At 38.1% G+C, this 14,307-nt stretch overlaps 1 protein-coding gene across 4 annotated transcripts in view; it reads left to right on the top strand.

Annotated features, from left to right (window-relative positions):
* Positions 1-8,310, top strand: part of LOC121924942 (gap junction beta-6 protein-like) — a 72,164-nt gene extending 63,854 nt beyond the window's left edge. For all 4 annotated transcript variants that reach the window (XM_042456516.1, XM_042456517.1, XM_042456515.1 and 1 more), the window contains one exon: positions 6,674-8,310. In XM_042456516.1, coding sequence (XP_042312450.1) covers positions 6,674-7,487 — 814 coding nt within the window. In that variant the 3' untranslated portion in view covers positions 7,488-8,310. The remainder of the gene's footprint in view (positions 1-6,673) is intronic.
* Positions 8,311-14,307: the final 5,997 nt, after the last annotated feature.

Below are 14,307 nucleotides of genomic sequence, written 5' to 3'. Positions count from 1 at the left end.
GCTGAGCAAAAAATTAAGAAATGTTTTATTGCTAGTTATGAATAGTGCTGTAGGATTTAAGAACCAAAATATAGTAAAGATATTGAATTATTTAGATAGCATTGGAGGTTAATAAATGTAATTTCTGAAATGTTTCAGAATCAGGCTTCGAATTGACAAGACTGTTATTGTTGCCAATACACTGATTTTGCAAATTCAGATTATAGCAATTTGAGGACGCACACACACATATTACACATATACAAAGTCTCTGTCTACCATCATAGTAAATGAAAATACTGTGTTTTATTCATATTTATAAATACAAAAATGAATTGCATGAACCATCCCATGATTTATGACATGTCCTTTAATCACAGAGGTGACTTGTGTTTTTCAGTTTTATGGCTTGGAGTGAAGGTATACATCTATAGTTAGGCGCCTAGCTGTGCTTCTTCAATGCCCTATGTTTAAACAGGTGTTTTGTCTAATATCCTTCCATACATTGTTACTCATCCAGAAGATAATTAGATGGGTAGGATAGACCTACCTGTCTATCCTGTACAAATGGTATGGTTTCCAAATGTTACTGAGTGGCTTGGCATAAAGGCATTGAAAGGTGGCTTATGTCTCACTGCAGGTTCATAGAAAAGCATACCCCAGAACACCATACCAAAACAGTATCTTTCTAGAAACAAGAATATCCTATTTGTGCTTATACTAAAAATATTTTTGAAGGTGGTTGGAATACATAGTGTCATCCAGGATTTCAGGTCTAAGCACATCTTCACTATGAATGTAATTTGGAATGTGTCCCTGAGAAGTTATTTAATTCTGAAAAATCATCTTTGAAGACATATGTCAATAATAAACATTTAGCAAAGCTGTTGATTAAGTACATGCATCTTGTAATTTGTTAAAATTTAATCTTGAAAGTAAAATGTTACCATTAGTTACTCAGTATTTGAAAGGTCTGGTGCTTCTCAAAGGGGTGGAGGGGAAGGTGTTCTATGTGTTCAACTATTAACAGGCAAATTGAAATATATCTCTAGTTGGCAATGTCATTTCACTCATGGACAGTATGGTCTTTACTTAAATCCATGCTGAACAACATGAATGCCATCTATCAGTAGGGACTGTACACCAGGTTTTACCATTGGTCAGAATACACATTTGTCTGAATCTTGCTGTGTATGTCTTGTGTGGTCTTGACATATTAAAACACAGGTATGTCCTATGAAAGAAAAATCTATGTGTCAAAAACAATAGTGAAGAAGCAGCCCAGAAATTAGGAAATAACTGTATAATACTTGAAAGCATCTACACAAAATACAGGACATATGCACACAGACTGCTGAGCTGGATGGAGTTGTGAAATAAACAGTGTGAAAAGCCTTGAATTAATTTGCCTGCAATCTTGGTAACTGTTCTCCTATTCTCCTTCAAATATATGCATATGAACAATCTGCATCCATGTCTTGATAATATTTGAAAAGCAAACTTTGATTTTGCCATTTTAGATATGGGGCACAGCCTTATTACAACATTGCCTATAATAAGACTTGAGCATCATAGATTTTGGTGTCCATTGGGGTTCTTGGAACCAAAACCCAGCGGATACCAAGGGCCTCTGTACAAATATATGTTGTTATAAGCACATATTTTAAAACATAGGAAATAAGACACAGTATTTTTATTCTAATTTCATGCTATAGCATTCATTTACATCTTGATGGGGACAATTAGCTTACAGTTTTAAACCGCATAGAGACTGCTCAGTGCAGTATGAAGCGGTATATAAATGAAGTTGCTATTGCTATTGCATTCATTTCATTTTTACGGAGCACGTATGAGCATTTTACTTAGTATATGTGCAACAAATCCATGTTTTCTATTGTGTGTATCTTATCAGAGATTGGTTGATTCTGTGCCATGAAATACAAATGTGGTTAGTTGTTTGGTAGTGTGAAAGAGCTTTGAATAATAGCTTTTAATAAATGCAAAGATGAGGGAATCTATCTGATTCTTTTTAGCAGCACTTTTATTTAAGAAGTTGCTGAACTGTGTGTTGTGACATCAGGTAATTATCTTAGAATTATCATTGTTTTAAAAATGGACCAAAACTGTAGAAATAAATAATGCCGTTTGACACCATTTTGATTGCTGTAGCTATGGAATACTGAGCTATGTAGTGTTACAAGGTTTTTACCTTCACAAGAGTATGGGATCTCACCAAACTACAGATCCCAGGATTCTGTAGGATGGAGCCCTGGCTATTTCTACAGTGTAGATGTACCCCGGGGAACTTACCTGTGGATGATCTTCTCATTTTGGAGGAACTTTCCAACTCACATTGGAAAAACTACCAAATTGTTTTCCAATGATAGAAGATACTCTATCCTACATCTTGGAAAGCTTCCACCATCTTTCCCAACGTTTTACCTTCTAGAGTCTGCCTATACTTGAAAGTGAGCCCAGTTGATTGCAATGGAATTAACATCCAACTAAGTTGTATGGAAACTTAGCTGAAAGTCACTCATTTCAAAGCAGCTTACTTTTGAGCAGATATGTATAATAACATCACACTGTCAACATGTTTAAGAATGAGGCTTAAACCTTTAATTTGATACTGGCATAGGAATTTCTGTTTCTCTTCCTTGTATTCTTCCTAGCCCCTCACCATTTGTTGTAGTCTTCCCTGTTATGTCTACTTCCTTCTTTGTGTCTTAGTTCTCTCTAGGTCCTTGACTTCATACTTTTTACTTAAGCATGTCATGGCCTCAAATGGGCTCACTTTGAGACATTTTTATTTATTTATATTCTGACTCATCAACATTAGCTAAAGAGTACAGAAACACTTTAAAGGTTGTTAAAATATATTTAAACAAGCTATTGTACTAAAACACAATTAAATTAAAAGTCTTTAATTTAAAAAATACCTCAGTCACTCATTAAGTTATGCAGCTGTGACAGTTCTTGTTGCTATGTGCCTTCAGATCATCTCTGATTTATAGTGATGCCATCGTAGGCTTTTTTTTTTTTTTGCAAGATTTCTTCAAAGGACATTTGCCATTGCTTTTTTTCTGTGAAAGAGTATGATTTGCCCAAAATTTCCCAGTGGTTTTCCATGACTGAGCAGATATTCAAACCCTCATGTGTGAAAGCCCTCGTCCAACAGTAAAACCATGCACATTTGATCCCCCCAGAGCTGTTTTTTGTGACTCCTCCCCACAGGACCCCCCCAAAAAGAAAAAAATATTTTGGAGCTCCACAACTCTAGGTTATGTCAACAAAATTTCCACCATGTTTGGAAGCCCCCTGGGACCCCAGGGATCAAAAAGACGTTTTGTAAAAATTTCAAAAAACATTTTCCCCGAAAGGCTTCAAAATGCCCGCTAGGAGGGCATGGAGTACATTTCCACCACATCTTGTAGGCCAATTTAGCCCCAGGAGCAGCCTTTTTTGAAACCCCCAAACATGGTAAAAATGGCCCCATAGTCCCCAAAGTATTTGGGTGCAAAACATTTGTTTTGTTATATTTTTATTTTTACTGTATTTATTTATTTTGTGGGAGCAGGTGCAGCCGTCAAAGGTCTTTTGAAAGCTAATGCAGCTCTTTGTGTTGTTAACTGCCCCCAAGCCATCCCCAACTCATGGTGACCCTGTGGATGAGACATTTCCAAGCCCCCTCCCATCCTCCACTGTTCTGCTTAAGTCTTGTAGATTCATTCCCTTGGTCTTTCTACTTTAGTATCCATCTGGCGTGTGGTCTACCTCTCTTTCTATTGCCCTCCATCTTTCCTAGCATTATTGTCTTTTCTAATGAGTCCTCTCTTCTCATGATGTGACCAAAGTACGACAGTCTTAATTTGATCGTCTTGGCTTCCAGGGAAATGTCTGGCTTTATCTGCTCAAGATCCCACTTGTTTGTCTTTCCTCAGCACTCTTCTCCAGCACCATATCTCAGATTAGTTGATTTTCCTCCTAACTGCTTTCTTCATTGTCCAACTCTTGCATCCATACAATGATGATGGGGAATACAATGGTTTGGATGAGTCTAACTTTAGTGTTAATTGTATATCTTTACACTTTTTAGGATCTTGTCTAGTTCCTTCATAGCTTCTAGTCTTCTACAATTGCCCATCCCAGCATTACACCATGGTGGCTTTACCTATCACATTTCTTGTTGAAATCAATTTATCAGTTTGGAACTGAATGAATAACACTGATATGTAATACTTGGCAGATGGTATTTCACCGCCATACAATATTTGTGTTGTACTGGTTTCGGGCCAGGCAGCCATATGAGAAACTGGAATATGGTCAAAACAGAAATAAGTTAATATTTTACTTGCTAGTAAAATCCAGGAAGCATTGTATTTGGATTAAACACAGTCATGATCATAAATATGGACATGACTCTGGAGTCAGCAGTCTCTGTCCTACAACTCTGTAGTTTCCCTATGAGTCAATTTTAAATTAAAGCATTAGCTCTTTAAATCTGTTGAAATGAAGATCATTATTCCAGTTTTACTCTTCCTGAGAACCATTTGATTCTACTATGTTGCTGTTGTTGTTAACTGCCCTCTGGTCTACCAGATCCATTCTTCTCTGTATTCAGTTCTGATGGCAGACTCTAGCCCTGAGTAGAAGGTACACTGCATTATGACCACTATATTATGTGAAAGTTTTCAGAAAGACACTCAGCCACAGTCCCTTGTGGCTGAAATACAATATATCTGTTTGCACCTATGTAGAAAGCTATACACATAACTACAAATATTAGTTGTCTATATACAGTAGTTGGTTTTCTTTCCATCCACTTTTATGGCATTTAAGTTGGAAATATTTCAACTGACAGTGAAAAGAAGATTGCGTGTACCAGGGATCCCTAGTGAATCTCTGGATCATAATTTTATAACCACTGAAATAGTATAACTTGTACAAGAAGGACCGATTTGATATGAATCATTATTTGTTCTGTATTTTATACAATCATGCCAAGTTTTGTACAGCCTAGGCCGAATACTGGCTTCTTTTTATATGAGGGTGATAGACTGTGGAAAAGACATTCCCTCTGTGCTAGAGGCTAATTTGGTTGCCTTTGAATTATTAGCATAGTTTCCTATAGTGTGGTGTTGATCAAGATTTGGAGACATGCAGTGGATTGTGCTTGGCAGTCACAATTGGCAGTGGCCTCCTGGCATATGTCCATGAAATGGGAACACACATCGCTTCACACTTTCTGTTTACTCAGCAAACCTTGATCAAACTTTGATGTGAAGTGGCTCGAGTCTAGTCTAAGCAGAATCCAGACCTGGGCTTGCTCCATCTACAAAGAAGCCAACCACTGTTGTATGCAAATAATATAGCAAGTATTAAGGACTGAATCCCAGTAAATCTAATTTTAAGAGAGGAGTTGATTATTTTGTGAGGGGAGAAAGTACTTCTTCAAAAGTTTTCCCTTTCACTGATCTCTTAAGTAGTACCAGTTTTCTAAAAATTGGACCCTTGTCTGGCAGTTTCAAACTAAAAACATCAATGCTGCATTTTCTTCAGTTAACTGGGCAGAAAATATTTTTGGTGCTTTCTTGACTAAAAGGGTGTGACAGACAGGTTTGCTGTGAGTGTCTAGGCTTGCTTCCTGCCCAGCACTCAATAGCCTGAGTCAGGGTTATGGAAGGTTATATTTATGACAATAAAAGGGATCAAAGTTATTTTCATCTTGCATATGATGTTAAACCAACCTTGTTCTAAAGTAAAGCAAGTTTATATGAAGAAATATTGGGCTAAATATATCAGACCTGAGGATCGCATAGCTCTCTAGCTGTTGAACTCCAACTCTTGTCAGCCCCACCCAGCATGACCAATGATCAGGGATGATGGAAGCTGCAGTCCAGCAACTAGCAGAAGAGCACAGTTTCTCTATCCGTGACATAAACATACAATGGTCTGGATCCTTCTACTTAAACCACAAAATTTAGTGTTGGTTTTTTTATTGTTGGTTTTTGCTTTTGTTACTTCCTCTGTGTCTTTGCAATGCTATATGCTTGCAGGATTAATCCCATGACTTAAAACCCATAACATGGAAACGATTTACCAGAACTTTACTTTATGAAAGTTAGTTATTTGTTGCTTTAAAGCAATTAAGAATACCAGTGTCTTCCAGGGTGACATTTGTGGCAGTTTTTTTTATCTTAATCCAAACTCAAACATGTCTTCCTAGCTCAGTAAAAACAGGCATTGATGCTGGGTTTATTGTCTTGTAAAGCTGCTAGTCACCCACAATTGCTATAGACTCTTTTTACATTGGAGGTTCTCATAACAAGTAAAAAACTTACCCAGGACAAAGTTATTTTCTCAGAAGAAACAAGACTCCCACAGGGCAAAAATAGATTTGTATGAAATGACTTCCAAATGTCTGAGATCCTGCATCAGAGGTGACAGTGTGTAACATTATGATGACAGAACAACATCACTGATACAATACACAATCATGCTAGTGAATTGCAATGATTCACAGTGGTGCACCTTGCAAGATGTCCCATTGCACAAAAGAACACATTTCACAATAAGCTTATTAATAGTTTTCATAGTAATAATATTTGAATAGGGGTTTTTTTGCTGGATTTCATCTTATAAAATGTTTACATATTAAAATAATCCTTTTGTCATATTCTTTTTCTCCTAATAGGTCCAAAGGCTCAGACGATAACATGGACTGGGGAACGCTGCAAGCCGTTTTAGGAGGGGTAAACAAACATTCCACTAGTATTGGAAAGATATGGCTGACAGTGCTCTTCATCTTCCGTATTATGATCCTTGTGGTTGCTGCAGAAGAAGTCTGGGGTGATGAGCAAGATGATTTTGTCTGCAATACTCTGCAACCAGGATGCAAAAATGTCTGCTATGATTATTTCTTCCCGGTTTCTCATATCAGACTTTGGGCCCTCCAACTCATCTGTGTCTCCACTCCTGCACTTTTGGTGGCAATGCATGTTGCATACAGAAGGCATGGAAAGAAAAAGAAGTTCCGAAGAGGAGATAAAAACTGTGAATATAAGGACATAGAAGAAATCAAGAGACAAAGATTTCACATTGAAGGTCCCTTATGGTGGACATACACTGCCAGTATCTTGTTTAGGCTTATTTTTGAAGCTTCTTTCATGTATGTGTTTTACTATATGTATCAGGGGTATCATATGCCTCGCCTACTGAAATGCAGCATTTCGCCTTGTCCCAACATAGTGGACTGTTTTGTTTCCCGACCCACTGAAAAAACAGTCTTTACTATTTTTATGATTGCAGTTTCTGCTGTTTGCATTCTGCTAAATGTAACGGAGTTCTCTTACTTGCTGCTGAAGTTTTGCGTTAGAAGGTCTAGGAGAGCAAGAACCCCAAAAAATCACACCAACCATGAGAACAAAGAGGAAAATAAACAAAATGAAATGAATGAGCTTATATCGGATAGTTGCCAGAACACAGTAACAGGATTTCCTAGCAGCTAAGGTGACCGCAAGCCTAGTATGCATTTGCTGCAGAATACATGGTTACGTTAATAGGTGCCCGTGAAATTGATTATATTTAACTAAGGAATAAATCAAGTGGGTAAACATGAGTATTACTACATGGTGGAATTAGGCATGTTTAATGTTTTTTTAAAGGTCAATAACAGCATAAGAATCTAAGGTTAATAAGGATTACAAAGGAATTTACATCCTTACAAGCATATCCTTATCGAGTCAGCTATGATTGTTTAGAAAGTGATACTTCTTAGTGCCTTCCTACTTACACGGATCCTAAAATTAAGAGGAAGAGAAATAGCTGCCTTCCATGTTAAATACTGTTAGTATTACAAGACACTTTATCACCACTGTAGCAATTTTTAATTGTAAGATTGCATCTAAATTAAAGTATTTTTTATAAAGTCTGAGATGTTATGGATGAATGAGTAGTGCCACCTTTTTATTAATATTGTTTTCTTTCAAACAAGCATGAATGGCAATGTCTTCATTATAACAATGCTGGAAGTGAATAATTTTAAAGCACATGTCTACATGTTGTAAATAATTCTATGAATATTCTATATACTGCCAGTTATAAAATTTGATATCATATACCCATGATATATTCCTTTTTGAATAAGATAGATATATTCATTTCATATTCTATTAAAGGTCTCAGAAAATTTCTTTGTTCTTTTTTTTAAAACTTTAGACCGGAAATGGTAATAGTATGACAAAGGAGGGTAGCTGGCTGAAAATAATGTGAAGACTTTTTCTTTCAACTGGTATGACTAGAATATTAGTATAAAGTGTTTTAAATAAAGAAAAATGCATTTGGTTTGGTATATGTTTATTATTATAATACACACACACACACATATATATATATAATCCAGTGATTAAAAAGAACACATATGTTCCCTGTGAGACCAACGGATACAAAATTGTAGATTTGGGGCCCAAACAGACAGGCCAAAATAAAGCTGCTTCAAGTCACTTTGGAAGTATGCTGTTTAAATGACACACTCGTCTTAAGAGGCCAGAAGCTGTGCCAAAGCTGTGTTTCAGTCCTTAGGACTACAGTGTGGCTTTGGCATGGCTTCTGCCCTCTTGGGACACATGCAGCATTTAAACAGCATACCTCCAAAGTGACCCAAAGCAACTTTATTTTGGCCTGTCAGTTTGGGCTCTTACTTTCTTGTTGATTCCAAGGCCTAAATCCAATGTTAAATTGCTCCAGGTATGCATGTATAACAGCACTTTCTTCTTCTCCTGTCTTTGCCACCCTGAACACCCCCAAAACAAGTGTTTTCAGCTGTATCCCCAGACCTCCAGAGGTAATTTTGGGGCTGCAGTGAGGAGAATTCACACACACACTTCTGCTGATAGACGCAGTTCCAGTAGTGAGCAATTGTCTACTCAAAGTCCCACTGAACTAATGAGACCATCTTCCCTATGTTACATTTTGGTCGGTTTTAATTCTGGCTTTGTGTATTCCATACCATTTTCTAGAAGAATTGGTTAATCTTGGGATTGCAAACCAGCTAATTCCAAAGACGCATAAATGTGTCTTTATGTTTGTGCTTTTATTTTAATACAAGAAGTGAGAGTAACTATCTCAAGGCATGTGAGCAGGAAAAAAGCCCTAGCATTGACTGCCTCAATAACCAAAAAATCAAGAAAAGGGGAAAGACTGAGACAGGTAAGGCATCCACAAATCCTACACTGAGCCAGGGGGCAAAACTATATAGCTGTTTCTTTCACTGTAATCAACTTAGCACTAAACATCATGGTCTGGTGATAACACACTTAGACAAATACAATAAAAAAAGACGAAACTAGCAAAATCGCAGGATGTGGATGCTATCTGAAGCTTAAGTCAATGTCACAAAACTATCTATGAAGTAGAAATCCTGAGTGTGTGCATGGTTCACTTCAGGATTTTTCACACTACCTAAATATAGCACTTTGATCCCACTTTAACTGCCATGGATGTGTCTGGCAGAGAATTCTACATACCTCCACCAGCAATAACTACACACCCCCAGATTCCATAGCAGTTAAAGTGGAATCATAGCGTTGTAATTGTGCAGTATGGAAAAGCTTTAAAAATCAAAACTAGAATATAGCTTATAGACCAGGGCTGGGAAGACATCTAGCTTGCAGGATATACTAGTTATAAAAGCCAGATTCACAGTACAGTGGTACCCCGGGATACGAATTACCCAGCTTACGAATTTTTCAGGATACGAAAAAATCCCATAGGGATTTATTGTTTCGGCTTACGAAGGTTTTTTCGGGTTACGAAAAAACCTCGGCGCTATTTTCCGCCACCGGAGGGCAGCAGAGAGCTATTTTTTCCATTAGCGCCTATGGCAATTCAGGTTACGAAGGTTTTTCGGGTTACGAAATTAGCCGCGGAACGAATTAATTTCGTAACCCGAGGTACCACTGTAGTGACTTGGAAGAGGTACATCATAACTTGAAGCTTCTGGATGGTTGGAAAGAAGTCCAAAACACACATTTGTCATGAAATAAGGAACAAGACTGGTGCTGTGCACCTGCTTGCCCATGAATCTCTGTAGCAGCCTAATTTTATGTAGGTAAGTGCCTTATTGATCTACTGTAAATCATACAGTGATCTACCCATATCTCTAACCAAGCATCCACACATCACTGGATTATACTTTTAAGAATGTCCCATGCTAATAAACTAGTTAGATGCTGCAGGCCAGAAGTACATGTTGACACAACATTGGGAGACCAGATCCAAATTCAAATGCCACAAGGCAACAAGGGGGTCAGCTATTTTAGATCTGATCCTAACCAACAAGGATGACTTGGTTAATGAAGTGCAAGTGGTGGGATCCTTAGGTGGAAGTGTCCATGTTCTCCTGGAGTTTGTTATACAGTGGAAAGGAGAAGCCAGGAATAAGCAGACACGCATTCTAGACTTCAGGAGAGCGGATTTCAGTAACCTTAGAGAAATACTAGGGGTGATCCCATGGTCAGGAATACTAAAAGACAAGGGAGTTCAGGATGGATGGGAGTTTCTCAAAAGGGAGATGCTGAAAGCACAAATTAAAACAGTTCCAGTGAGAAAGAAAAACGGGAGATGTCTCAACCCAGGATGAATCTCTGGAATCTAAGGAACTTTCAACTCAGCTAAATTTTAAACGGAACATATATAAGAAATGGAAAAATGGGGAAATCACCAAAGAGGAATTCAAACAAATAGCTAGCATGTGTAGAGATAAGGTCAGAAAAGCTAAAGCACAGAATGAACTCAGGCTTGCTAGAGAGGTTAAGAACAACAAAAAGGGCTTTTAAGTATATGTCCGCAGCAAAAGGAAGAAGAAGGGCAACTAAAATGGTGAAGGGCCTGGAAACCATACCCTATGAGGAACAACTTAGGAAGCTGGGTATGTTTAGCCTGGAGAAAAGAAGGTTAAGAGGTGTTATGATAGCCCTGTTTAAATATTAGAAGAGATGTCATATTGAGGAGGGAGCAAGCTTGTTTTCTGCTGCTCCAGAGACTAGAACCCAGAGCAATCGATGCAAGCTCCAGGAAAAGAGATTCCACCTCAACATTAGGAGGAAGCTCCTGACAGTAAGGGCTGTTCGACAGTGGAACACACTCCCTCAGAGTGTAGTGGAGTCTCCATCCTTGGAGGTCTTCAAACGGAGGCTGGATGGCCATCTGTTGGGGATGCTTTGATTTGGATTTCCTGCATGGCAGGAGGTTGGACTGGATGGCCCTTGCGGTCTTTTCCAACTCTATGATTCTGTGATTCTATGGTGTGGCTGGTAGGACCATGCTACAATGCCACCATTGTGTTTCCTACAACCAGACTCCACAAAGATCACAAACAGGACAAGATTAAATATACCTAGCTGGAACACCTCACCTCCAAAGGATAGTGGTGTCATTGTATACATATATATAATTTGTATCCTGCCTTTCTTCCAACACAGGAGCCAAGGTGGCTTATAATGAATTACAGTCAGCCCTCCATATCCACAGATTCTGCATCCACAGATTCAGTCATTCACAGCTTGAAAATATTCCACCTCCCCTCCAAAAAATCTAAAAAGCATACTTTGAATTTATATTAGGGACATAATTTTACTACAGTACACCATTGTATATAATGGGACTTTTGCATCTATGGATTGTGGTATTCATGGGGGGGGGAGGGAGGCTGGGACCAAACCCCAGTGGATACCAGGGGCCCACTGTAAAACCAAGTACAGGCTTAAAAAACCTATTAGTACAAAAAATACCCAACAACTAACAATTCTATTAAAAACACAATACTTTTTTAAAACAGTTTTAAACACATTTAAAACTTTATTTTAAAAAAGATAAAAGTCCAGCACAACCTATTAAAAGCCCTTTTTCAACCCGAACAAAGGGGTTATTCAGACAAAAATAATCCAGGATGAATTGGGGTTGAATCTCTGTCTGTTGTTCACATGCTTCCCCAAGGCATCCCATTAAATTTGGGAGGGGGCTGCCCAAAACCCCCATTTAATCCAGGATAATTGATATTGGGATTTTCCCTGAGTTTTTGAAAAAGATCTGCATCTGTGGTAGTGTGAATAACCAATACAAATAGACCTAAATAGCCCCTGGATAAAACTCTGCATGCCTTGAATGTGTTCCAAATGCATTTGCCTTGTTGACTCCATTTTTATTCAAATGTTTGGATGTGCGAGCAATAGAACTTGAAGAGATGCACATTGATGCTGTTCCATAGTGTGACTAGCAAACCTGGAATACATGAGTGAGATGATTTGCACTGTTGTGCTAAAAAAAACCAACAACGTCTGAATGACCACTAATAGACAAATAAAAAAATCTTTGCCAGAAAAAAAAAGGGGGGGTTAAAGATAAAGGGCAGCTCAGTCTGGACTCACTTTCTTCTCTCCTAGGTATCATTTGCTTGCACTGCTGCCTGTGCTGACATGACATCAATATTAAGAAGCATTATTAGACACCCAAATTGGCCAAAATCCAGAGACATAGCAATGTTAATCTGGAATATCAGTATGCAAAGTGACCCTGTAATACCTTTGAGACTAACTGAGTGAAAGAAGTTCTCAGTTTTCATAGACTTGATCTACTTTCTCAGATGCATGGAGTGAACTCAGGAAGGACCTTTCTAATCAGATTATACGACTAGCCATAGAAACACAAAACTTGTGGTGATGTTGTGGTGTGGTATGGTGATGAGTTGACAAATTCTATTTCCATTCATTTCTAGTACTATTGATTATAAGGGTCCTTTAAAAATTAAGCAAATTATAAAGTATATATACAGACAGGTTGCTTACCTGTAATGGTATTTCTTTGAATGGTCATCTGTGAATACACACAAATGGGGTTTTTCTGCGCAGGCACAGAATTACCCATTTATGTGATTCACAGAGACCACACACACACACTAGCAATGTCTCCCTCACCTAGATATGTACATATAACACAACCAAAAGCATTTCCCAGCACTCCAATGAGTAGAAGCTGTGATCTTTCATCACAGGTTTACATTTCTCAAACCTTTGCAGGCAGGGTTTGGAAACTATCTACTATAACCATTCACTTATTGAGTGTGTGGGCCGGGATGACTTATATGTTTGCTTCATTATAGCTGATTAAGTTAAACACCTTACAATCGTAAAGGTTGGTATCACTGGTTTGCTCTCTGGTAGTGGAGTTAAAATTATTCCTGGAAATAAAAAAGTAGTGATTGTTCAAAGACTCAGAGCCTTATCGCATTTCAAAAGAAAGATGAAAGGCAATGAGAGTTAAGCGACTTCTGGTTTACCTTCCTGCATGCCTGTGAAGCACTTCTGCTTCAGCTATACTTCCAAGGGAGATGACCCTAAATGCATGGCTGTTGTCCTGCTGGAAAAATTCATTTGGCAAAAGCCACACATTTATGACCAGTTCCCTCTCAAGGGAAAATGTAAGTACTTAGAAGGTAAGCCAGAAGCTGGTTCTGTCTTGCTGCTTTTTGACTTTCTTTTGAAATGCAATAAGGCTTTTAGTCTGTTGTGAGTCACTGAAAATATGAACACAACAGTTAATGAAACATATTCAGGGGTAGCCTATTGGCAAGATAAAGCAAAAGAACGATACCTCTATTGGCTAACCAAAATGTACAAAAAACCTCATGCAAGCTTTCAAAGCTCTGCTGGCTTCTTCATCAGGCAAAGGATGTTTTAAAAAGGTTATTAACAATCATAGAGAAGAAGAGTGGCAGTGTTAGAGTCACAGGCCTACATTTTGTATGAGAAAATCAGCAAGTGCTTTATAGACTATAGCAAAGCCTTTGACGGCATAGATCATGAAAGGCTGTGGAACGCCCTTAAAGACATGGGAGTGCCAACACATTTGATGAGGAATCTGTACTCAGGACAAGAGGCCACTGTCAGAACAGAACATGGAGAAACAGAATGATTCCCAATTGGCAAAGTAGTCAGACAAGGCTGCATCTTATCACCCTATCTGTTCAAGTTGTAAGCAGAACATATTGTAAAATAAGCAGGCATGGACATTGAAGAAGGAGTGAAAATAGGAGGAAGGAATATTAACAATCTTAAAATATGCAGATGACACCATAATATTAGTAGAAAACCTCACAGACCTGGAAAAACTGAGAATGATCAAGGAAGAACTTGCAAGTGCAGGCTTACTGTAGAACATAAAGAAAACAAAAATAATGACCATGGAGAACTTACACAAATTCAACCTAGTCAATGAGGAAATAAAAGTAACAAAAGAATTATCATACCTGGGATCAAACATTGACAGGAACAG

The sequence above is a fragment of the Sceloporus undulatus genome, chromosome 3, assembly GCF_019175285.1.
Source record: "Sceloporus undulatus isolate JIND9_A2432 ecotype Alabama chromosome 3, SceUnd_v1.1, whole genome shotgun sequence".
Lineage (NCBI taxonomy): Eukaryota > Metazoa > Chordata > Lepidosauria > Squamata > Phrynosomatidae > Sceloporus > Sceloporus undulatus.
Note: the sequence above shows the minus strand (reverse complement) of the source record. Positions and strands in the feature narration are given on the sequence as shown.